At 42.0% G+C, this 27,024-nt stretch overlaps 1 protein-coding gene across 1 annotated transcript in view; it reads right to left on the minus strand.

Moving 5' to 3' along the window:
* Positions 1-5,906: 5,906 nt before the first annotated feature.
* LOC118567273 (NLR family CARD domain-containing protein 3-like) overlaps positions 5,907-27,024 on the minus strand; it is a 36,662-nt gene continuing 15,544 nt past the window's right edge. The window contains exons 6-7 of the mRNA XM_036151981.1: positions 6,691-6,737; positions 5,907-6,542 (exon numbers count right to left, since the gene is read on the minus strand). Of these exons, the coding sequence (XP_036007874.1) occupies positions 6,019-6,542; positions 6,691-6,737 (571 nt within the window). The 3' untranslated portion in view covers positions 5,907-6,018. The remainder of the gene's footprint in view (positions 6,543-6,690; positions 6,738-27,024) is intronic.

Genomic DNA, 27,024 nt, shown 5'->3' on the forward strand with positions numbered 1-27,024 from the left:
TTCTAAAAGTTTTTAATGTTTCTTCCTTTTTTGTTTTAACACAGGTGAATTCTACTTTCATATTAATACACTGGAATTAATGTCAAACCAAATACTATATGTGCTTTGTTATTTTATTATTATATGTATAGCGTAATGATTTTGTACACTTTTTATCTAGTTAATTCTGTTCTAACATCATCACGCTGTGGATTTAGTAGCTTTTAAGAGCTTTTTTAAAAAAAACATGTGTTTCTAAGATGTCTTGCAAACGAAGGATGCTAAGAATTTAGTATTTCATGGCCTTTATTAACAAACTTTAGAAGGGGATATAAATTACCACAATTCTCAATTCGGTCACTAGGGGGCAGAACGTTTATAATGTTGATATTTTAATAATTTCACAACTAAATTAGTATCTTTTATGATCACCCAAGCTAATTAAACAAATACAAAAATGGTCTGTAACAGAACTAAACCATGGATCGTCCAGGATCATCGATAGTCTTGCCAACAAAACAGTTATATTTCAACCGGAAGGGGATTCTGACCATGCTTAGGCGGAAGTTAACAGGCGCCATTTTGTGCACATAGCCTAACCGTGTTCCGGCGTCATTGGAAGGACGTTTTTTTTATCCTTGCAACAGAGACGGTATCTTTCGGACGACATACAGGTAAGAATGCCTCTACATCTAACAAACACTGGAATATAGGAATACTTTATAGAATTCTAGGGGTTTGAGAGTATCAGCAAGTTGTAGGTGGCCACGACCGCAACATGGTTGAGGACTAGGCCGAGCCAGCTGCTACCGCCGTCAGCTCGGAGCTTCCGGCTCTGCGGCACATTCTATCGTCTTAAGGGAATCAGAGCTGGATTTGCACTATTAGACCTTAGTTGTTTGGGCTGGTTAGTGTATTTCTTTTTTTTTATTATTATTTTTGGCAGTCGGTATTTGACCGAAAGTTAAAAAGTGCGTAGACCACAACGCCGACCGTTTTTAACGCGCGTTAAAGTTTTTTTTTCCCTCGACGCGGTTCAGTGACCCGCGCGGGCCAGTGAGCGCGCTCACTGTTTCCAAGCCTGATTATTTCATACGACTTAATTTTTTTTTCTATATGCGGGGTTGCTGTTCTTTCACTTTATTTCTGAAAATGAAGTCGCTTTTTTGGCTCTCAAATAAGTGACGATGCAGTGTATATAACCAGCTGAAATCCCTCCGCCTTATAATGCACACATTGATGTAGTCACCTCTATGATGCGATATACTCAAAACGAATCTAGCTTCACTTAATAATGGACTTAGATCTGTGATTAACCCCAGAACATTTTTTCTAACCAAATCATTTGCAGTTGTTGGTTGGAGTTTATCTGCTGTGTTTAACATAGCTGAAAGTTTCTTTTTTTTCTTCTTTTTTATTTTTTTTTATTTTTTAGAAATAATGTTTTCAGAAAGAACAAAAAGGAGTAGAATAAAGGCAAAAGCGGAGCAACATTTGCTTGAGCTTGAAAATAAGTCTATGGCTTTGTTGGCAGATAATTCTGAGAACATGGATTCCATGGACACTTATGATGCTTGTGTTGACAATTTATCAAGTAATCATTCAAGAAAGAACACAAAGGCAAATATTGGCAAAAGCGGAGGAACATTTGCTTACCCTCGAAAAGGAGTCGGCTGATTTGTTGGCAGTTAAATCTGAGTTCTAAGTTGAACAGTAATCAATAATTCAATTAATTTACTGTTATAGCTTTGGTAAAGCAAAAAATTCCCAATTCTATTATTTCAGCTTCCTAAATAAGAATATTTTGCTCTTCTTCATTTCGGTTCATTCATGGCCATAAACTGACTATCTCTTTTTGTGGACAGAACAAGGGATTTGAGAAGCACCAACATATTTCAAAATGTTTTAACATTTCATGATTATAGCAACCAATCTATTAATTGTTGAAATAATCAACAAGTATAAAGTAATCCATACCAGTAAATTAACCAACAATGAAAATAATCTAGATCCCGAGTTTTTGTTTTTGTCAAGTTTACCACCGATCCTTTGCCACATGTCTCTCCCCTTTCTCCACCCCTTTCCTGTCAGTCTACTGTCAATAAAAGCGAGCCATTAGAAGGTGCAAAAAAATATAAAAAAAATAATTTAACCTTGTACTGACTCTGTTCTCCCTTAGATCACAGCAGTGGCAGACATTGGAGGGAGCACTGTGGATGAGGCCACAAGACGGATGATGGTCTTCATCATGGACCATGACCTCTCAAGGCTGTATAATTTTGTGGGCCGGAATGGCAAGCGGGAATTCCGGTCTTTAAAGCTGTTTTGAAGTTATGTTTGGTAAGTGCGTAATGGATAATTAATAACTGTAATATAGTAACTTTTGTCAAGATAAATTTACACTCATTTATTGGCTATGGTTATTACTGAAATGCCATTTCAGTCATGCTAGAAAGCTTAATTTAATGTAATTGTGATATTAAAGTAATCAGTTTTTGGTGAATATCACTTCAACATGGTTGACTTTACAATCCTTGCTGAGAGTGTTGTTGGCACTTGTGAAGTGACCGTAACATATGTTTCCTGCAGGAGCTTTAAAGAAGAACAGCCTAACCAGCCAGATCACCAGGAAGGATGTGGAGAGGGCAGTGTCAAAATGGCTGATTGGATCACCACCAATCACATCGTGAAGTTTGCAGACGACACAACGGTGGTGGGCCTGATCAGAGACGACAACGACCAGGACTACAGAGAGGAGGTGGAGCAGCTGGTGGGCTGGTGCAGAGACAATAGCCTGATCCTGAACGTGGAGAAGACGAAGGAGATCATCGTCGACTTCAGGAAGAACCGGCCTCACCACGCTCCACTGCTCATCAACAACTCAGCTGTGGAGGTGGTCAGCAGCACCAAGTTCCTGGGGGTGCACATCACGGACAACCTCACCTGGACTGTGAACACCACATCACTGGTGAAGAGGGCACAGAAGCGACTGTACTTTCTGCGGAGGATGAGGAGAGCCCGCCTGCCCCCGCACATCCTCACGACCTTCTACAGAAGCACCATAGAGAGCATTCTAACCAGCTGTCTCTCTGTGTGGTGTGGAGGCTGCAGTGCCTCCAACTGGAAGAACGTGAGGAGAGTGGTGAGGACAGCAGAATGGATCATCGGGGCTCCTCTTCCCTCCATAAAAGACATTTCATCGCAGCGCTGTGTGTCCCGAGCCCGTAACATCATCAGGGACCCCTCACACCCCCATCGTGAACTGTTCTCCCTGCTGCCCTCTGGGAAGAGGTTCCGCAGCATCCGCTGCAGGTCCACCAGGTTCTGCAAAAGGTTTTTCCCTGCTGCCATCAGACTGTTAAACTGCTGTTGAACTGCTAAACTACAACCCACAAACTCTGCACAACATTTGCATTTTTTGCACATTTTTGCATCATTGCAGCTCATATAGCATTACAAATGCTATCGGACTCCTAGTCTAAAATTGCACAAATAAATGCATTTATGCACAAATGCCCCTGCACAATCCAATCTGTACATAAATAATGTCTTTTTTGTTACATTTCAATTGTTTGTATCCTGTATACTTAAAATCTACTGTTTACTTCTAAATCTCTGCCGCACCTAAAACTATAATTTAACTTCTACTGCGATTTACAAAAGCTGTACGAAACGAAATTTCGTTCTGTACGCACCGAATGACAAAGTTGTCTAAGTCTAAGGGACAGGGGAGGGAATAGACAGGCCAGATAGGTCCGTCCTTCTCCCACTAGATCCACTTCTCGCTCAGCCGAAGAAAATTTGTTATGGGACCATTTTTTTTTGTCTGTTCCATTTTTTTGTCTTGTATAAAACTTTCATAATCTGTATCATATTGTGTGTATTATGCAGCTGTAAAATACATTATGCTTTTGAAAAAATAAAAAACCTTGAACAATGACATGGCATTTTGATTTATATAACTCGCAGTTGACTGCATCAAAGTCTTCGCAAGCAGCATTCACAAAAAATAATACATATTACAATAATAACACAAAATGACCCACTCCAAAATTAAATAGCCTGTAATAATAAAGGCTATACAGTGTAGGACCCGTGTGGGTGAAAACTGGGTTGCCCATGTAAAACCCACCCTCAGCCCATGTGGGCTTGCCCACAAGGGGCCACCATGGAACCCACTGACAAAACTAGCGGGGCCCACTCACGTGCCCACATCCAACCCGCATGGGCCCCTCATGGGTGTGTTGGCAGGGATGTGCGTTACAGCATCGAATAACGAGGATTTTCTCAGGTTCAGGGGGGCTTAAAACTTTTAAAATGTCAAATGCCATATACTTTTATGTTATGTTCTAAAACTATCAAGTACTGAGAAAGTCATGTGCTGAAATATTTTGCATTTTATTCATTTAAATACATATATATAACATTTATAAATATATAAATAACAATATACAAAAACATATATTTACATATATGTATACACATATATATATATATATACATATACACATACTTATATATACAAATATATATATTTAATATGACTAACATGTAAAGTATTTCAGCACATAATTTCCTAGTAGTTGATAGTGTTAGTACATCCACTGACTGTAGAATTACCTATGAAACGTTTTCACACAGCCAGAAAACTACTTGTTGTTGCAACCAAATCCTATGAGATTCTGTGAGAGTAGGGAGTAGCAAGATGGCGGCCAGTGACATCAGTTTTTCGGCAAAATCAGCACTCCAGTGTATAATATAGCTCAGTGGCCTGACCTCTGTCAGTCTGGCCCAGGGCTAACAGGTACCCAAAGCTGAAAATGTGGGACTGTCCCTTTAAGAGGAGCAGCAGGATGCCGTGCACGCTGCGGCTCTGTGTGCGCGTTCACACGTTTCCTGTGTAAAATTAAAAGTCCAGAATAGGAAGAAGTTGTGATGTGGAAATGTTCCATGTGGTTCTGTTGTTGGTGTTGGTTCAGCTTCTGGTTTGGTGCCGCAGGAGTTTAGCTAGAAAATGAAAAACTGGTCTTCAGTCTGTCCGAGTCAGCAGTTTGGAAGTAAAGAAGCTGATTTTAGTCGCAGACTGTCAGCGTCGGCTCTTCTTTCATTCTCAACGTGTTTTCAAGGTTTGGAAAGATGGAGCAGAAATATCATTTCATCATTGCTTTGAGTTTCTGCTGCTGATTTCATTCAATTCAATTCAATTTTATTTATATAGCGTCAATTCATGAAACATGTCATTTCAAGGCACTTTACAAAGTCAAATTCAATCATATTATACAGATTGATCAAAAAAATTCCTACATAAGGGAACCAGTTGATTGCATCAAAGTCCCGACAATCAGCATTCCCTCCTGAATTTATTCAACTAAAGAACAAAATCTGTCATTTAAAAGAATGTCAGAAAGAAGATGGAAATGTTTTACTGTAAATTAAGACTTTTTGAAAGTCAGTGTTGATAGAAAAAAATCAGTTTTATTGAAACAAGCGTCAGTTTTATTGAAATAATGAAACTTGATCAGAGGAACAGAAGAGAATGAGCAGCAAATGAATCAAACACAGAAGAAGAAAATCTGTTTATTTCACATTAAAACACATGAAGTAGAACTGCAGCAAATCTACAAAAGGAAGATTTAACATGTGAATGTAAAAAGTGTTTAGAAAAATAGGAGCTGACAGAAACAGATAATGTCCAGAGACTGAGAAAAACTGGAAAACATTTCAATGAAATCTGACTGATGAAGGAAAGTAAAAAACCAAGAGAGAAAGTCAACATGCTGATATTCAGAGTGAAGCTTTGACTGGAAACAGGCAGAAAAACAACATGTGGATCCTGGAATAATCCCAGCTTCCATCTTTAAAGGACTGGAAGAGGAAGAAGTTTCCAAGGAATCATTTAGAAGAGTTTCACAAAGAAACAGATTGAATCCATGAATGTGAAAACGTGTTTCTGAGTGAAAGAGACAGACATGAACAGACTGAACTATCTGTTCAACAGGGAGAGGCTTTCTCTGACAGGAGGAGACTCTTTAGACTCAATCAGCACAAAAACACTGAGGAACCAAAGGACCAGAACCCAAAGCCAGGAAGCAGAGGTTCAGTGAATGTGGTGTTGAAGGTGTGGAGGTGGATCAGTGAGTCAGAGGAGACTCTGTAGAAGGACAGAATACCAGCAGGACAGTCCACATACACTGCTACTCTGTTGGAGACGGAGGAGGAGGAGATAGATGTTTTTCTGTCATTGTGACAGACAGAGTAACCATGATGATCAGAGCATCTCAGCCTCCAGGAATGATCATTCAGTCCAAACAAAGAGTCATTAATGTCTCCTCTCCTCCTGATTCTTCTGTAACTCACTGATATAAAAACATCTCCTCTCCACTCGACCTCCCAGTAACAGCGACCAGTCAGACCAGTTCTACACAGCAGCTGAGGAAGATCATCAAATCTGTCTGGATGATCAGGATATGACTGAAGCTCCTTCCATGTCACCTTCCTGTTGTCTTCAGACAGTTTGAGGTTTCTGCTCACTGTGTTTGTGTCGATTGTGAGTTGACAGGAATCTGATGGCGAGAACAAAGACAATCCAGCTGCAGTTATTGATCATTTATTGACACTTTGATGATGACTCCTGAATGAGTGATGGACAGTTTGAAGATGGTTGAATGTGAGCTGCTTTGTTGTCATGAATCAAATGAAAAACACACTTACATTTCCTCAGACCTGGTGTCAACCATCGGACTCCAGCAGGCTCCACCCTGAAAGGAGGAGGGAGGTCAGACCATCAGTCTTTTTCAGCAGCAAACATGGACATTACATGTCTCTCAGACACACACTGTCCTCCACTGAGAAAGGACCAGTCCAACATTTGGACACGTCCACTTGTTGTAAAAATCCAGAGAAAGAAAGAAGAGCTGAGAGCAGACAGACACCTGGGCTCTGATGATGATGATGATGATGATGATGATGATGATAATGATGATCATGAAACATTACAACCTGCAGTGGATGTAGTGAGGACAGTTGGTGACACTGTAGCACAACTCATTTGTCCAAACAGAGGAAAAGCTCCAACAGAGAGGAGAAAGGAAATCCCACAAAAACAACCTGAAGAAACAGCCTGAAGCCTAAAAGGACATCAGGAAACTAAGTCAACATTTCTGGAAGCTCCACCTGATTTAATAATCAGCATTAAAATACAATCAATCTAAACACTGACACCAACTCTGGATCCCTGTTCCATCCACACTCCCACACACAGATGGAGGAATGAAAGACTATAGAGCCCTGTGGAAATCTGCTGTGGCCATACTGGAAGATCCAGAAATACAAACATTAAAAAGGAGAAGCTGCATCACATTCAACAAAGAGTTCAACAAGAATCAAAGATCTGATCTCTGAGCTCAGACTCACAAACCAGGGAGAGGCTTCCATCATCACAGACCTCTGACAAACACCTCCAACCTTTCAGCTCTTCCTCTACCAATCAGCACCACGAGGTGGCGCTGCACACATTTACAATGAGACCAAGAAGAAGATGCAGCTTCCTGAATCCAGCAGCTGCAGTAATGGCTTGTGAAAGTGTCCAAGGAGCCTCTGGAACAAGGCCCCCAGCAGATAAAACAGTCCAGAGAGTCTTTGTTTGCATCTTTCCACACAGATTTCCAACCTGCTTTGAGAGGGAAATGAAGTCCCGTTCTACTGATGATGACACGCTCTGATATCACAGATCAGGAGCTGCTGGACTTCTACATTTCCAGCATGGAGGACATAGAAGATCTCAGCTCTGATGAGGAGCTCGCCTGCCTTCAAACTGATTCAGGCTCAGAGAAATATTTCCACATGAAGTCAGACTAAAATGTTGGATTGTCACGCTGCTGCAAGCAGACAGGCCGAGAAGAAAACTTCAAGTTCTTCTCCTGTTCAGCTTTACGTTCCTGTCAGAGACTTCAGCTTCTCGTGAGGAGAACAACTAAAGCCTGGAACAGACTGTCACAAACATCCTGACATCTCCTCCCTGAACAAAGGTCAGCAGTGTCAAGGTGACTTTTAGCTTTATCTATGGAAAGATCTTCTCTAAAGGGGGCGGAGCCTGGATTGGAGGTCCAAGTAGGAGCTTCCAGGAACAAACCTTGGGAACCTCTGGAGTAGCACATGTCTCTGAGATTACTGCTTTAATCAGTGGATTCATTGATAGAAGACGTGATGACTAAAATATCTGAGAGCTGCAGCTCCATTTTCTAGAGATCTGCTGGAACATCAGTTAGAAGTGAAGAATTTCATCATTTCACATCCAGTCTGTTCATCTTCCATAGAAACATCTGAATTATTGAGCTGGACTGGTTCTGAAGGTCTGGATGGTAAAAACCTCCATTGTTTTATGTCTCATTAGTTTTCAGAAAGAGTTGAATTGTTGCTGCATGAATGGTGGAGATACACTCTGGCTTCATATTGAGCAGAGCTCAGGTACCGTACCCCTGCACATCCTGCCAGTTCTAGACTATCAGTTTAAGGAGACAACAGAAGACACAAGCAGAACACTTCAACTATGGACCAAGATCCAGAAAACGTTGGAACATCAACCTCCATCTCTCCCTGTCATCTACTGAATACATGAAGTCCTTTGCTCCAAATAATCTGGATATTAGTTTTAATAAATGGGCAGAATATAAACTTCATTACATTCATCAACTATTTGCTAACAGCCAGTTTAAAACATTTAAAGGACTTAAAAGTGAAGATAAACTGCCAACACTAATCATTTTAGATGCTCTCAGCTCAGATTCTCCCTGATGTCACATCAGGAGTAAAATCAGAGCTCCAGCTCTGATTGATGTCCAGGTAGGAAGAGCAGCAAAGAAATATCTTGGATCTTCTACAGTATTTTTGGGTCCATGAAGCAGCAGAACTCTGGAGCAATTCAGCAGAGATGGGAGGAAGAACCGGGCCCAGTTTGTTCTGACGAGGACTGGGAGACAATCTGCACTGAAGCTCATCTGACTACAAATTCAGACACATGGAGGGAGTTTAAGTGGAGAATAATGATGAGGTTCTTCAGAACTCCAGAAATTACAGCAAAGATGGACACAAATAATCCATCTTATGCTGGAGAACCTGCCGAACCCACATAGCAGATCTCAGCCATGTGTTCTGGTTCTGACCCAAGCTGGATGTGTTCTGGTTGTAGCCCTTTAATCCTCACAAATGAGTTGAGCGGGCTCTGGGTTCTATCAATCTCTTCAATGTTTCCTTCAAAGTATTATCTGGGATCTCTGCACGGTATCAGGTTTTAGCTCTAAACACTAAACACTGGAATAATGAGGCACAGACTAAATCACCACTTGGCACAAGGAAGAAGGCAGGGCTGTCCAACCTACGGCCCGCGGGCCAACTGTGGCCCTTGGTCCACTTTTTATTGGCCCGCAGCAAATTCTGAAAATACAACTGAATATGGCCGCACAAGAAGCTTGAGCTCAACTCTGTTGCACTTCTCAGTTTCACCACTAGATAGAGCCAGATAAATGAAATTAAGCGAAGAAAGACCTTTACCACGAGTCACCAGAGATGGCAGCACTGAAGAAACGCGAAAATAGCAAGTGAGTGAAGAAGATTTCAAAGACGGTGGGAAAATGAGTATTTCTTCAGAGAAATCAACAGAAAGTGTGTCTGTTTGATTTGTAATGAAAATGTTGCTGTGATGAAAGAGTATAATGTCAGTTGGCACTATGGGACCAAACATCAGAGCTACACATCGTACACCGGTGTCCAACCAACACAGAAAGTCAAGCAAATGGCAGCTAGCCTGCAAGCTCAACAGCAGATTTTTTTATGGTAACAAAAAACAGGAAAACGCCACAGCAGCAAGTTATGAAGTCACTAAACTTATTGCCCAGCAGGGCAAACCGTTTTCAGACTCTGATTTCATAAAGCAGAGCCTCATCAAAGTCACAGAAATAATGTGGCCAGAAAAAGTGGCGGATTTCAACAATGTGAGCGTATCCAGAAATACAGGTGTGTGGAGAATCCAGGACTTATCCGCTAACTCCAAACTTCAGCTGAGAGACGAGGCTTGTGCTTCTGGTTTTTACTCCATAGCAGTGATGAGAGCACAGATGCCACAGACACCGAGCTACTGTCCCTTTATTTGAAGGGGAGTAGATGATAATTTTAGCTGTAGGGAGGAACTGCTTGATATGATGACCCTAAAAGGCAGAGCGACAGGAAAAGCTATTTTTGAAGCTGGGTCAGAGGCAGCTGAAAAGATGGAGCTTAAATGGGACAAGCTCTGTGGAGCAACAACTGATGGAGCTCCGGCCATGACGGGCGAGCCCAAAGGAACCCATGACGGGCGAGCCCAAAGGAACGGCATGGTTGGTGTGGGCCAAGGTAAAAGAGAGCGGAGGTGAGGCTGTTAGGATGTATAATCCACCAAGAAGCACTGTGTGCCAAGACTGTCCAGCTGGGCCATGTGATGAACACTGATGGAAAAACTGTCACCATAACTGGAGCTAGAGGACTGTAGCACGGAGAATTTCAGATATTCCTGTCTGATGTGGATGCTGAATACAGGGATGTACTCTACCACTCTGATGTGCGCTGGCTCAGCCGCGGCTCTGTGCTGCAGCGCTTTGATTGGCTGAGATCAGAAATGGAGCAGGTTTTAAAAGAGAAGGGCCGACCTCTTCATGAACTAAGTGACCCTCTGTGGCTGGCAGACCTGGCATTTTCAGTTGATCTTACGCATCATCTGAATACACTGAACAAGAAGCTACAAGGCAAAGAACAGCTGCTGCCACACCTGTATGCACACCTGAAAGCCTTCTGGGTAAAGCTCCGCCTCTTTGAGACACAACTACGAGGCTTTAATGCTGCACACTTCCCTGCTCTGTCTGGAATCACGTCTGCTTCTCCAAAGGCCGACCTTTCTGCTAAAAAGGAGAAATATGTGTCTGTGATTGCATCTCTGGTGACAGAATTCAACCAGCGTCTCCAAGACTTTTCTGTCATTGAAAAACAAATCCAGCTGTTCTCCACCTCCTTCCTGGTGGATGCAGAAGAAGTGGAAGAGAGTCTGCAGTTAGAACTGATTGAAATGCAATGTGATGATTCTCTGCAGAGTCAACATCAGCTTCTCTCCCTCCCTGAATTCTTTCAGAGTTTGGATAATGCCAAGTTTCCTCTGATGAGACGCCACGCAGAAACAATGATGAGCCTGTTGGGCTCAACATCCAGATGTGAACAAAGATTTTCTCTGTTAAATCCCAACAAAAGCAGACTGAGAAGCAGAATGACTGACAGCATCTCTGTGAAGTCCTTCGTGTCTCAACCACCAAACTTTCTGCTGACATGTCAGCCATCCTTCAATCAAAGGACAGCATCACTGCTCCCACTGACTGCAATGTTCTTCACATTATAGTGACTTATGTTATGCCAGAAGCTGCTTGAATATGATTATTATCATTAATTATAATTTGGTATTATAATTTTAGTAATAAGTCATTCAATTCAGAATTCCGCTATTTCAAATTATAGTTCAAATGGTGGTGATGTTAGCTAGAAGCTTGTAATGATTTATACTACTAATGCATTAATTAACTGGCTGTTATGAACTCATTTATGCTGGAATAAATGATCTGGTCGGATTTTAACCGACGAGCTTTATCCGGCAGACTGTGAGAACCCCAATGTAACTGCAATTAGAGTTTAAATCCTTATTCTTTATCACCATCCAATGATATGTCTCTGTATTAATATCAGATGTTAACTCCGAAAAGAGGTAGCTCTGAATTCTGAATAACCATGCAACTGTGAATTAGATTAAACACAAAACAATTTCTATTCCGCAGTTATTGTTTTTATTGAACCAAAAGCAATTCCCTGTTACAGTAATTCTCTGATTCAACGACCTTGGAAATCTTACTCGCTACTAAACATGCAAAATATATGTGGAAATAAAAGAACAAACAAAAAAATAAACAAATGGATTAAAATGAGAGGTAGCAAATCTTAGTTCAGCTCACGGTTGTTTAAACCACACTCAGAGACGTCGGCATTTGACGTCGCAGCATTGAGGAGCAGACACCCGCTCTGAGACACTTGCAAGATGTCGACTATGATGACGTAGGCTCTACAACCTTGCGTGATGCGTGAGGGGAGGTCCTAATGATGTCACCACGCTTAGGCTAATGTGAGGCGGTACCTCGCTCCGAGAGGGAGTGGTTCACGGGTGAGTTTAAAGAAAAACCGCCAACTAAGATTCAACAAAGCGATCAAATTCACTGATAAGAAGAAGCGAAAAGAGAGGGGGGGAAAGCATGGAAGAAGATGGAAAAGAACTGAAGCAGTGACCCACGGCGGGGTTATTGATAAACCACTAATCAACACAGCAAAAATCAATTGTAAAATGCATGCACATACAAAGAAAATATTCAGCAAAATAAACCCATCTCCATCTTGGAGTAAGAAGCATTTACTAAGTCCCTAACACCTGCCCAGGCACAGCTTTATCACCATAAGACGAAAAATAAATCAAAGGGGAGAACCCCGTTACTTTGAGGTGTGCAGGAGCGTTCCGAGTCCGCGGATCTGGTTCCAATCGGCGGTCGGTCCTTCAGTCCGCGAGGAAACGGGAGGAAAGTCCCTTCGTCCGTCTTCTGGGCTATCAGACGCTTTCTTCGGCCAAAACAAAAGCGGGGTCCTCTTTAGATCACTGGGAGATAAGGCGGCTCTCAGTCTTTTGATCAGAGGGAATTAAAAGTACTTTTTAAGTAAACAGCTGTGTGTCTTCTCAGGTTGGCGTTGGGCCAGGGAAGAAGGGAAATTGTCGTGCGTGACCGCAATAAATACATTTTCCCTAGTAACGTTATCTCTCCGCTCCGTTGTTAGGGCGGCGGCCATTTTTGGGCCGTGTTGCATGATGGGAGTTGGTGGCCATTTTGACCACGTTGCATCATGGGGAATACAGTCCGTCAAGTCCCGAATTAATGCAGTTTTGTCACGTCCCGTAATAGCATAACACTTAGAAATACACACAGTATTCATGTGGCAACATTTTGTCTCAACAGTAAATGCTGTGACACCTTGTTACTTCCATTGTACTTCACATGTGTCTGATGAACCTGACTGACTCCTAGAAATGTTCTCATTTAATACGTTGATGATTTGTTAATCTGTGCAGAATCCGCTGATCAATGCAGGACAGCTTTAACTTTAACATCTCTATGAAAAAGGGCAAAAAATCTTAAAATATAAATGCAGTTTGTGCAGGAGGAAGTCACATTTTTGGGCCATGTTTTTTCACATAAAAGCAGAAACTTGTCACTTCAGCGGATTAAAGCAGTTCTAAAAATCCCAAAACCAATCACATAGAAGCAAACAATGTCATTTCTGGGTATGACAGGTTACAGCAGAGCTCCCATTTCAAACTACTCCAAGCTGGAATGTCTGTTGGCTGCTCTAATACGCGGACGGGGACTGGCAGCTGCTGATAAAATCACATGGACATCTGAGGCCGAACTGGCTTTTTCTCTCTCAAAGCAGCAATGTCTTCTGCACCGGTGCTGAATTTGCCAAACCCTGACAAACCATTTATTCATGTCATGGTGACAAATTGCAACCTGTGGCTGTAGCTTCCTTTGATCCTGTGTTGGAAGTTGACGATCCTGAGGTCCACAAAAGTGCAGTTGTGAACGTGACATCTGGTGATGCATTAAATCCTTCAGATTGGCTCATCAGTTACTTCTCTGATTGGCAAAAGCTTGGAGGAAGATTGAGTAAAGGAGCCATGCCGGTGCAAGAGAAACATCCCATCATTCTTGGCAAAGATCAGCACATAGCCAAGCTCATTCTCAGGGACACTCACAAAAGATTAGGTCACAGTGGACGCAATCATACTATGGCTGTTGTAAGAAGGAAATATTGGATTTTACATGGACACTCTGCAGTAAGAAAAGTCATTTCGGAGTGCAACTTTTGCAGACGTCACAATGCAAGACAAGTAAACCAAAAAATGGCAGACCTTCCAAAGCAGAGAATTACTCCTGATTTACCTCCCTTTACCAATGTTGGAGTTGATTATTTTGGACCCATTGAAGAGGAAGAGCAACATGCAAATGCTATGGTGTCATTTTTACTTGTTAAGCAAGTAGAGCTGTACATTTGGAAGTTGCAAATTCTCTAAGTACTGATGACTGCATAAATGCTCTACGTCGCCTCATCAGCAGATGAGGTCAAGTTGTTCACATAAGGTCAGACAATGGAACAAACTTTGTAGGCGCAGCAAGAGAACTGAAAGAAGCTTTGGATGCATTAAATCATTAGAAAATTCAAAAGACACTCATTCCATCTGGAATACAATGGAGTTTTAACCCACCTGCAGGACCTCATCATGGTGGCATCTGGGAGTGTATTATACGCATGATAAAACGCATTCTAAGCTCAGTTTTACAACAGCAATCATTGGATATGGATGGACTTAGCACAGTTATGTGTGAAATTGAAGCCATTCTTAACGATCGTCCAATCACAAAGCTATCAGAAGACCCAAATGATTTGGAACCACTTACACCTAATCATCTGCTGCTGATGAAAGGAAAACCAGCACTACCACCTGGACTTTTTGATACAGCAGATCTGTATGCAAAACGACGCTGGAAGCAGATTCAATACTTCTCCGACCTGTTCTGGAAACGATGGGCCAGGAAATACTTACCATTGCTCCAAGAAAGGCAAAAATGGAACCAAACTAAAAGGAACTTAGTCATTGGGGACATTGTTATAATCAATGACTCTTTAGCACCACGAGGTTCTTGGTGTTTGGGAAAAGTCTTAGAGGTGATTCCTGACAAAAGGGGTTTTGTTCGCACTGTGAAGTTCTAAACAAAGAATGTTGTTTTTGAGCGCCCCATCACCAAATTGTGTCTTTTGCATGAAATGTAACTTATGGTATTGGTTTAAATGGTTTTGGCTTGTAAATGTATAATGTGAAATTGTTATGTCTAACAATTAGGGGCCGGTATGTAGAAGCCAATTTGTACAAGGGTCTATATAAGAAAGGAAATGATGTGTGTATGGGTGTGTGTTTCACCGGAAAGGTAAATCGGTTTTGACCGCTTGGCGGGGAAAACGCTGTCAACCCACAGCAGGCCGTTCGTATCATTTTTTGTTTTGTAGACAAGCAAAGTTAAAAAAACCCGGCTTTTTTAACTTCAAGAACAGCGTCTGGACATTTCCTATATACCACCTCACCCTGGTAAATGCGCGTCAACCATTAGATTCCGCTTTAAAATGCTCCAGTGGCTTTAAGCGTCGGCTTAGCCTCTACAATTCCAGTAAACTTGATACAGTTGCAGCTGGTTTACCTGGTTGGCTGCGCTTTAGTGCTGCAGCTGAGAAAGCAGTGTTAGCAAGGCAAGGCAAATTTATTTATATAGCACAATTCAGTACAAAGACAATGCAAAGTGCTTTACATGATTAAAATATAGCAAAATGTAGATAGAAAATAGAACAAAGAAGTGGGGATTCAGTGAACTAGAACAGTTGAAGGCAATCCTAAACAAATGTGTTTTTAATCTTGATTTAAAGGAACTCAGACTTTCTGGACCTTTATAATTTTCTGGAAGTTTGTTCCAGATAAGTGGAGCATAGGAACTAAATGCTGCTTCTCCTTGTTTAGTTCTGGTTCTAGGTATGCAGAGTAAGCTGGAGCCAGAAGACCTTAGTGGTCTGGATGGTTGATACACTGATAACAAGGCTGTGATGTATTCAGGTGCTAAGCCATTCAGGCATTTATAGACTAACAGAAGTATTTTAAAGTCTATTCTCTGAGATACTGAGGACTTTAGAACTGGGGTGATGTGCTCTACTTTCTTAGTCTTAGTGAGGACGCGGGCAGCAGCGTTCTGGATCAGTTGCAGCTGTATGATCCACTTTTTAGGCAGACCTGTAAAAACACCGTTGCAGTAAACTATTCGACTAAAAATAAACGCATGGATTAGTTTTTCCAGATCCTGCTGAGACATTAGTCTTTTAATCCTAGAAATGTTCTTCAGGTGATACAAAGCCGACCTTGTAACTGTCTTTAGATGCTTTTGGAGGTTCAGGTCTGAGTCCATTACTACACCCAGATTTCGGGCCTGATTAGTGGTTTTTAGCTGAAGCGACTGAAGCTGTGTGCTAACTTTTGATCTCTCCTCTATTGGTCCAAAAATTATTACTTCTGTTTTGTTTTTATACAACTGAAGAAAATTTTGGCAGACATTTACTCAGTGCTTGAACTGGTCCATAGTCACTTGGTGACATGGTGATGTAGATCTGTGTGTCATCTGCATAGTTATGGTAGCTGATGTTGTTGTTTTTTATTATCTGAGCAAGAGGGAGCACGTAGATATTGAAAAGGAGGGGACCCAGGATGGACCCTTGGGGAACCCCACATGTGATTTTTGTCATCTCTGACGTAAAGTTACCTACTGATACAAAAAATTTCCTGTCCTTTAAGTAGGAAATAAACCAGTTGAGAGCTGTATCAGAGAGGCCGAACCAGTTTTCCAGGCGTTGTAACAGAATGGAGTGATCGACAGTATCAAATGCTGCACTGAGGTCCAATAGAACCAGCACTGTGGTTCTTCCACAGTCTGTATTTATATGGATATCATTAAACACCTTGATAAGGGCGGTTTCTGTACTGTGGTGAGCACGGAAGCCAGACTGGAAAACGTCAAAGTGGCTGGTCGTTGTTAAGAAGGTGTTTATTTGTTGAAACACAGCTTTTTCAATAATCTTATTGATAAAGGGGAGGTTTGAGATGGGCCTGTAGTTCTGGAGTAGAAGTTTGTCTAAACTATTCTTTTTCAGCAGTGGTTTGATAATTGCTGTTTTGAGGGACCGGGGGAAAACACCTGACAGAAGGGACGTGTTTATTATCTGAGTCAATTCAGACGCTATGACAGGCAAAACTTTCTTAAGAAAAACTGTGGGGAGAACATCAAGACAGCATGAGGAGGAACTTAGTTCGGAAGCCACTGACACAGGAGGGTTTGTTAACCTGTTGACTGTGGCAAATAAGACACGAGCATTATTAATGTTTTCTTGATGATCTCTTAGAAAAAAGATTCTCTTGCATTTTTCAGTTGTAAGTTATATCTGTCATAGTGAACCTGGAGTCTGTTCTTTCTCCACCTGCATTCAGCTTTCCGACATTCCCTTTTTTCACATCTAACTGCTGGAGCATTTCTCCATGGAGATTTATTCTTCTTTGAAAAAAACTTCACTTTAACTGGAGCAATGCAGTCAATGATGCTTGAGACTTTAGACTGAAAGTAATCTACTAGCTCATCTACTGAGTTGCAGCCCAAGTTTGAGGTAGCAGAGTAAGCTTGAATAAAATCTTCCGTGGCATTGCCCTTAAAGGTGCGTTTTCTTATGATGTCCCTTTGGCTAAATGAGTCACTGTAAATTATGCATTCAAAGGTAACAGAGAAGTGATCAGATAGGGCAACATCAGTTACATTGACATTAGAAATGTTTAGACCTTTAGTGATGATCAAGTCTAAAATATGTCCCTGTTTGTGTGTTGGCTGTTTAACATGCTGAGTTAAACTAAAGTTTCTAAGTGTGTCACACAGTTCTTTTGCACTTCTGTCTTCAGGGTTGTCAACGTGAAAGTTGAAGTCACCAACAATAATTAAACAGTCATAATCAACACATATCACAGACAGAAGGTCCCTAAAATCATTTAAAAAGTTTGATGTGGACTTAGGAGGCCTGTAAACATTCAGAAACATAGTTTGTACCGGGCTCTTTACCTGGAGAGCCAAATATTCAAAAGAGTCAAATTTTCCCAAAAACACCTTTTTACACCTTTCCTTTGCTGTCTGCTCTGACAAAGGAAATTGTAGTTTGGAGGTGTCAACTCCATCAGTATAACTTCTTCATTAGATTCATGTAACCATGTTTCTGTTAAAAACATAACATCAAGATTGTTGTCAATAATAAAGTCATTAATTAAAAGGGATTTTCCTGACAGAGATCTAATGTTTAATAAACCCAGTTTATATGACTTAGTGGTTGATGTTGTCTTTGTGGCAGGTTGCATCTGACAGATTATGACTTAAGTACGATTGATTATTCCTGTTTGTTTTCCTTTTGCTTTTCTTATTTCTGCCACGTATCATAACAGATATTCCATATTCTCCGTCAGGAGGCTCAGGCTGATGCTGGAAGCGGTCTTGTCTGATAAACGTGCAGCCAGGGCCCGGTGTGTATCACAAGGAAGTTATCCGAAGGTCTTCAGGACAGGCATGTTCTGTGATACGTAGAGGAGGAGGAAGATCTGGACCTCTGCGTCCTTTGGAAGATGCCGATTTAGTCACAGAACTGCGGTTTTCAGAATTAATATGTGGAGAGGATGTCAACTGTAGACCGATCTTAAGGACTTTGTTCATGTTATGAGAAAAATCCAGAAAAGGAACCTCTGGGCTTTGTGGAGAGGAAGGCGAGGTGGGTGTAGTCTGGACCGGTGTTCGTGATGGAGGTTCTTGGTCCTCTCTTTGTCCTGCTGAGATCTGGGATGAATCCTCCTGTAGCTCTGACGAAGCCTCTTTCTGTGTCATCTTTCTGGCCATCTTTATCTTGGTTTGTTCGGGCTGTACAGGGCTTATCATTTGTTTTGGAACAAAGCTGATGGTGCATGGTTCACAGAATAGAAGATGTTTGAAATCGGCCGTTTTCCACCTGGCCTATTTAGAGAGAAACCATCTCTGTTGAACAGATGTCTCCTTTCCCAAAAGACGTTAAAGTTGTCTATGAAGGTTACAGTTGTTTGTTTGCATGTTTTTTCCAGCCATTTGTTTAGCATCAGAATTCTGGAAAAAATCTCGTCTTCACAATTAACAGGTGCATGAGGGCCACTGAGAAACACCTTGACATTAAGGCCTTCAACTAAGTTCAACAGACGAATGCAATCCTCTTTCAATACTTCTTATTTTTTTATCCGGGTGACGTCGCCCAGGGCTTCAGGTTGTATTATGAGTTTTTCCAAGGTCGGGCATTCTTTCAAGAGCCTTGGAAGGATGTCTGATACATCAGACACCAGGCCACAGTTCAAATCGTTATAAATCAACACCTCTGTGTTTTTCTTGTTACAGAAATGTTTAATCCCACATACAGACCCATTGCATAAAATCAGGGTTCTTGGCCCCATGGCATGTCTTTTCTCTGGTAGCTGTTGTCATGATTCTCCTGGGTCACATTTTGGAGCGAAGCAAATCTGTTTCATAACGGAATTCCAGCATTTCCAGCAGGTTTACTCCTATTATTTGTTGTGGGAACAGCCCGCTGTTGTTTCACTTGTCTTGGGACATCTCTCTGTAGTATCTGCCAGTTTTCTTTGTCTAGGCGTGGGGTTTGTTGATCCTTTGGTCTTGCACCCAGAGTGGACCAGGGATTCTCATTTTCCTCTGGGATCTGTTTGTTCAGTGAGTTGCTGGGCTGGTGGTCGCCGTTTGGAGTCGCAGGCAGGGTTGTTTCATTTCCATACACGCCGTTTACATCATAATTCAGTTCGAGTCGGCATATCTTCTGTTCTATAACAGCGATCTCCTGTAGAAGCGTGTCAAAGTCCACTGTGGTGAAGGTAGGCTTTTTCCAAAATCAAAATCAAAAATAATTAAAAAGAAAATAAATAAAATAACTAAATCCAACTTTCCGTGGTTTTGGCAAAGAGATAAAAAGGAGATAAAAAGTAAAAGGCAGGAAAATGCAAGCAAGCAGGGAGCAGAGAAAAAAGCGTACAAGGATATGACACAATATCCTTGTACGCTAATACACAATTAGCCTCATGTTACATTGTTGGCTACAATGCTCTGACAGTTTTGTTCCACATTCTTTTTCTATCATCCTCCTGGAACAAAAGACTTTTATCAGCAGTAAGGTGGCTCAAATATTCTTCAATTTTATTGGACATGCCTAACATCACCATTCTGCTGCGGGTTTAAATCGATTAAGGTTTGTTATATCCAGTGTTGGGTAAGTTACTTTAAAAATGTAATCCGTTACAGTTACAAGTTACTTTGTTTAAAATGTAATTGTAGTGTAACTTTTTCGATTACTTTTAAAAAGTAATGTAACTAATTACTTTTGATTACTTTTTGATTACTTTAAGGTTTTAATGAGTATTGACCATGTTCAACATTTAATTTTTGAGAACTGAATGTGAACCTTAAAAAAGCGGAATTGGGAATTGACACTTGTATGACTCTATTCCTGTATATCCATCAGTAGTTAAAGGACAAGAGTCAGCAAATGCAAATTCTGCCCTGTAAAACAATGGCAGCACAATTGTTGCTGTATGATCTGAAGCCCCATTTGGAGCTTTTAAACAGGCTTTGAAAAACTTTGATAATTTGCTGCTGTAATATTATAGATTTTTTTAGAATAAAAAGCTAGCAGATGTGCATATTCAAAAATAACAGAAATACAATTATAGAGCATTCAGTATTGTAAGAAAGCCCACATTGTTTCTGGATAAATACATTATTGTATGAGTTAAGTTCTGTTCCGTTCTCTGCCTTTTTCGTTGTAAAACTGAAATGTCCCATGCTCCTAAATGCACCATAGCTTTCCGACGCTCACGAACGCAACACTGAACGCTGAGCTGTGTAGACGCGCGTTTGATTTTCCGCTTAAGACAAAGTTTTGCAGTTTCACAACACACGTCGGCTCTCACGGTTTATTGTTGTGTGTGAATAACAAGAGGTGGCTGTCAACAAGCTTGAAGGCTGTCATTTTTGATACGCTGCTTGAGCTGAAATAAAACCGTGAAACGTCCGCTCGCTTGCTGTTCTTTCAGAAGGCTCCACCAGCACAGGATGGATCATCAGAGTGATAGAGACAAGGAGCCGTAGCGGGAAACGGCGATACAGGGTGCGAAGCAATAAAAATATCATTACATATTTCGCAAAGGTTTTTCTTTATATTTTTAAAAAATGTAACTAAATTTGTAATTCTTAATATTTTCGGAAGTAACTAACTGAATTACGTATTTTCTCATTGTAACTGTAACGAATTACAGTTACTCTTTTTTTGTAATTAAATTACGTAACGTCATTACATGTAATCCGTTACTCCCCAACACTAGTTATATCTTCAGATTAAGGTGTTTAGCACTCAGGTCTGTTACCACACCAGTATTCTGCTCAAACAGCTGAACTCATCTCTTTAACTGAGGCTTGTGAGTTGGTGGAAGGAAAAGCTGTGGTATGAACACGCGGACTGTGTCATGCATCTCGAGGTGCAATGCTGGATTTGGTTAAAAATATTGGTACACAAATGGGTTACAGTGGTAGCTGAAAATTACAGCAAAAAGTGTTTGATCTGTGCTTTTCACAACCCGTCTGGGTTTTCTGCACAGCCACAAGCTGCACATCCGCCTCTAAAATTTCCATTCCAACATCTGATGATGGATTTCATTGAGCTGACACTTGCTGAAGGAAAGAAATAATGTCTAGTGGTTGTGGACATGTTCTTTTTCTTTTCGCTGTGTTTCCTGAGTGCTTTAGGGGACAGAGACATTCAAACACTTCTTGCCTTTGAATTAAATAACTTACAAAGACAAAGATGCATCTTTTCACTTAATTGATAATTATTAATATCCACTACAAGACCATCATGACGAGCCTGCCAGGATTTGCACCATCATCTTGAATCTTCCCACTGTGGGACACTGCATTGAACTATTCCTAATTAACCTTTAGACTTATTTAAATTAACTATACAATTGTTCTGACTGTAACCAAGATAGTAAAAACAGAAGAGATATATTAAATAATAAATGGCAAGGATAAATTAATTTATTATATCCTTTTATTTCAATTAACATTTCAAAGTTCATATAAAGTTATTAAAAATATGTTGGCATTGATTTAAATAAGTTATTTTTATTTTGTGGGAATGGCAAGCGGAAATTGTATTTTTCCACAGGAGTACGGTCTGTGAATGTAGCACAGGTGTGTGTGTGTGGGGGGGGGTGGGGGGGGGGGGAACAGAGAGAAGAGAAAAAGTGGGGTTAAGCGTGAGAGGAGACAGCGGAGTAGGAGCACGTAGCTGATGTTGAAGTGAGTAAGCTCAGACTTATCGTAAAGAGAAGTTATAATATACACTATGCAAGTTAGAAGTACACAGTAGAGTTTAGACGAGAAGCTGTGGAAAGGTGTGCTTGTTTTTCTTTGTCGCTGTATTTACTCGAGAGTTAAAGCAAAGCTAACCTAGCTGTTTGCTAACCTGGACTACAGTAAGCTGGTTATTCGCTGCTAGAGTGGAACTTAAATTACCTGACTCCGCCAGATAGATTTGCTCCGCATATCCATCTGGAAACCTTCCGTTGAAGTAATTTTGGGAAGGGGCGAAAATACTGGTTAGCTGATTGGCCTATGTTGGTGATAGACGGGCCAAATAAACCAATCAGATTCGTCGTCGCTCGTAACAGAGCGACGACGAAAACACAACCACAAGCCAAGCTACTCTTGCTGCTGCAGGTAAAGGCTCGTTAGCTCAGCAGAGAAATACTCTGTAATTCCGATAAAACTTGCTCGATAGCCACGCTAACGCTAGTTTCATCGGCTAAAACCGCCATGTTATTTAGACTGAACTGACGCGCTTCCCGTTGCGTCACACCTCAACCCGCCTCAAAGCCAACGCTGATTGGACGTTCGTTTGGTGAACGGCTCCAAATTTTCTTTAACGGAGAGTATCCAGACTGATCTGCGAGTGAAACCTTGAAACCTCGCGAGATCAGGATGGTCTCACGAGGCTAGAACTTAAAGGGCTTGCAGAAGACAGTTACCGCATTGGATAACTAGTGACAGACTCCAGATAGTCACTCTGAGAACCCGCGTCGCTCAGAGTAAATGTGGCAACGTGGGAACTGAGGGCCAGTAGATGTGGAGCACATAGAGAGCACCTGGAAACCACACAACTGCATCATTCCTGAAATGCTGTTTCTTTGGATCGCTTTGAGGTCCTTCTGGACACAGGACGAGGTATTGCCCAAATTCATCTGTGGAAAATCACGATTACACAAGGTACTGAGTTATGCTTTAATATTTTGCTTTTTGAGTGAAAAGGCTCTGGACTGTGGAGTTGGTGGGACTTCTACATTCCTGGGCATCTGCACAGGCCTGCAACATCTGGGGTATTTTCTGCCGGCATTAGATTTAGTCTTTACCATAGTGGGTTATATGACTGGTGTATAATGAATCTGTATATGCAGATTCATTGTACGGTTGGAACAATGCTGTGTTTTTTCTGTTTTGCCTAAATTCCAAAAACCTGCCATTCCCTTATTTTATTTTTATTAAAGGAGGGTTACTATGGTCTACTTTACATGGTGTGTGTAGTGTAATTTACTTTAGTAGTGTCCAATGCTGATTGATCCAAAAGCATTTGAGAGAGATTCAAATTAAATAGTAAGAGGGTATACAGAGACAAAGAACCCAAAACTCACTTATTTAAAGGAGAAGTCCGGTCAAAATCAGAATTCAAACTGCTGAAAGTACTTTAAATATAAAATTATTACATACTGTTCAATAAATGATAAGCTTTTTTGATTAAGAGTAATTTTCATTTGAAGGTCATTTACTGGGGGCAGCCATCTTGGTGAAGAACAGTACTGCCAACTCCCAGTTTGTGACCTCAGGTTGCGTTATCGGCTGTCGAGCAAGTCCCAATGCCCTATCTGTCCCCTTGTAAAAAATATTTTTTAGACTTAGACTTAGACAACTTTATTAGTCATTTTGTATGCACAGAGTGCGTACAGAATGGAATTTCGTTTGCATACAGCTTTAAAATTACAGTAAATTGCAGTAGATTACAGGATAAAGTAAATTACAGGATAAAATTACAGGATAAAGTGCAGCAGTGATTTAACAGTAAAACTATTGAAATGTAAAGAATGCAGGAGAAAGAGACAGTGTGCGATCACAGTGTACAGGTGAGTATTTTAAAAAAAACATATGTATGTCTAGAAATTATTTGTGCAAGAATGCATTTTAGAAACTGAGAGTTCGGCAGCATTTGTAATGCTGGATAAGGATGCAATGATGCAAATGTGCAAATATGCGAATGTGGTACAGAGTACAGTTTATAGCTTCAGCAGTTCAACAGTCTGATGGCAACAGGGAAAAAGCTTTTGCAGAACCTTGTGGATGCTGCGGAACCTCTTCCCAGAGGCCAGCAGGGAGAACAGTCCTTGATGGGGGTGTGAGGGGTCTCTGATGATATTACGGGCTCGGGCCACGCAGCGCTGAGATGAAATGTCCTTAATGGAGGGAAGATGAGCCCCGATGATCCATTCTGCTGTCCTCACCAATCTCCTCACGTTCTTCCAGTCAGCAGCACTGCAGCCTCCACACCACACAGAGAGACAGCTGGTCCGAATGCTTTCTATAGTGCTTCTGTAGAAGGTCCTGAGGATGGGCGGGGGCAGGCGGGCTCTCCTCATCCTTCGTAGAAAGTACAGTCTTTTCTGTGCCCTCTTCACTAGTGATGTGGTGTTCACAGACCAGGTGAGGTTGTCCATGATGTGCACCCCCAGGAACTTGGTGCTGCTGACCACCTCCACAGCTGAGTTGTTGATGAGCAGTGGAGCGTGATGCGGCCGGTTCTTCCCTTAAGTCGACGATGATCTCCTTCGTCTTCTCCACGTTCAGGATCAGGCTGTTGTCTCTGCACCAGCCCACCAGCTGCTCCACCTCCTCTCTCTAGTCCTGGTCGTTGTCGTCTCTGATCAGGCCCACCACCGTTGTGTCGTCTGCAAACTTCTCAATATGATTGGTGGTGAACCTGGGGATGCAGTCATGAGTCATCATGGTGAACAGCAGGGGGCTCAGGACGCAACCCTGAGGGGAACGAGTGCTGAGGGTGATGACATCAGAGGTGTTCTGTCCAATCCGGACTGACTGAGGTCTGTTGGTGAGGAAGTCTAGCAGCCAGTTGCGAAGGGGTGTGCTGAAGCCCAGATGTTCCAGTTTTCCCACTAGGTGCTGTGGGATGATGGTGTTAAACACTGAACTGAAGTCCAGGAACAGCATCCACACGTGCATGTTCTTCTCCTCCAGGTGTGTCAGGCTCAGATGAAGAGCAGAGGAGATGGCGTCTTCAGTGGAGCGGTTCTGTCGGTAGACAAACTGGAACGGGTCTAGTGTTGAGGGGAGACTGGAGACGATGTGTTCCTTTACCAGCCTTTCAAAGCACTTCATCATGTTGGGAGTCAGCGCAACAGTCCGGTGGTCGTTGAAGCAGGTGACTTGAGGTTTCTTTGGCACCGTTGATGTTGGCTGACATAGTCATGGCGTACTCATCAATGTCAATCTTGTCCTCATAAGTTGCTGCAGCTTTGAACATGTCCCAGTCAGAGCACTCAAAACAGTCCTGGAGCACCTCCATAGGGGGTTTTCACTGATGTCACTGGCCAACTTCCGGTCCGCCATATTGGGTGGCACACTTCCTTATCTCTAGTTGTCGTACACGTATTATCGTATCGCGAATGGATAAGTACGCCAGCACGCTAGAGCGACCAGATAAGGACGTATATCTGAGGAAATGTTCCGTGATCGACCATATGGACCCCTATGCCCTCCACGGTGCCTTGTTTAGCCGTAATCCAGATGATTGGCCAAATGTAGAGCACGGCGACATAGTGCATTACCTGGTGTTCGGTGAAAACCCTCTGCACACTCTTGAGGAAATGAGAGCTTACAAGGGTCTAGAGGCTCACAACCAGTTCACATCTGGTTATGTACATCAAGGAAATCGCCATCATACGTGGACGGGTGAGTTTTAATAAGATGGTAAAAATGTAAACAATCCGACGCAAATGTGTCGCATGCTTCTGCGGTGGCTGGCGGCGGGCGGTGCGCGAAGGCGCTTGGCTGCAGGGCCGATCGACGCCGCTCGCGGCTTTAATTATTTAAGCAGAACAATGACCAGCGCAAAGTTAAGTTGTATTTACCGTATTGGCGCCGGAAAGTTATGTTCGGTCGACTTACAGCCGCGATCCAAGCGAGCCGACGACTCTTTGTTATCTCTGTAACTCGTTCAAAGGTAAGCTGCGCTCAGACGGGCTCTGGCACATGCTAACCGTTAGTGCTAACAACCACTCACGCATGTAATGTACTTTTAACTAGCTGCTATGTGTTTCAAACGTTTAGAACACACTCTCATTGACATCGGGATACTGTGGAATGTTATGTTCGGTCGACTTACAGCCGCGAGCCAAGCGAGCCGACGACTCTTTGTTATCGCTAACAGTTGTTCTCCGTGGTTGCGCCTCCAGGCAGGAAAGCGGTGGAAAATTAATCCGTTTCTATGTTTTTCCCATGGCGATCATGTGTTGCGCTGTTACAGCCCACAATACAGCAACGGTTTACCATGGTTGAAATCAAGTTAAGGTGAAATTAATCAAATTAAAACATGGCTGAGAGAGGGAGTACAGTACGCGGTAGTAATAGGCAGTAGAGGCGGCGGAGGCAGTCAACATGACAGCCGCGGAAAGTAATAAGTCATAACGCCCAAGCCCTATTATTAATATATTCTTCTTACATGTTTTAAATACTTAACAGTTAATTACCTGTGACAAAGTGAGCACCGCAGACTCTGGCGTATTCCAGTTTAACACCGTCCAAATCGGACCTGGATATCCGTGTCAGCCATAGGTGACGGCGTTGTTCAGACAGCTGTTTTGTTTTTTCACACTGATTCACTATTACGGCTGGTAGGCGATAGAAAGAGCGTTGATCTCCACCTCCACGGGCCGAGCAACCAACCATTAAACACGTTTTCCCCATTGTTCACTTCCAATACTGCCTAAGGCGTCATACAATGCAGGTCAACGGTGCGAAACGACTGCCACCCAATATGGCGGACGCACTGAGTAGTCACGTGAGCGTGACGTCAGCTGAAAACCCCCTATTGCTCCCTCAGTCCACACCCTCACCTGCCTCACTACAGGTTTAGCTCTGATCAGCAGGGGCTTGTATGCAGGAATTAGCATCA

Source organism: Fundulus heteroclitus, chromosome 20, assembly GCF_011125445.2.
Source record: "Fundulus heteroclitus isolate FHET01 chromosome 20, MU-UCD_Fhet_4.1, whole genome shotgun sequence".
Lineage (NCBI taxonomy): Eukaryota > Metazoa > Chordata > Actinopteri > Cyprinodontiformes > Fundulidae > Fundulus > Fundulus heteroclitus.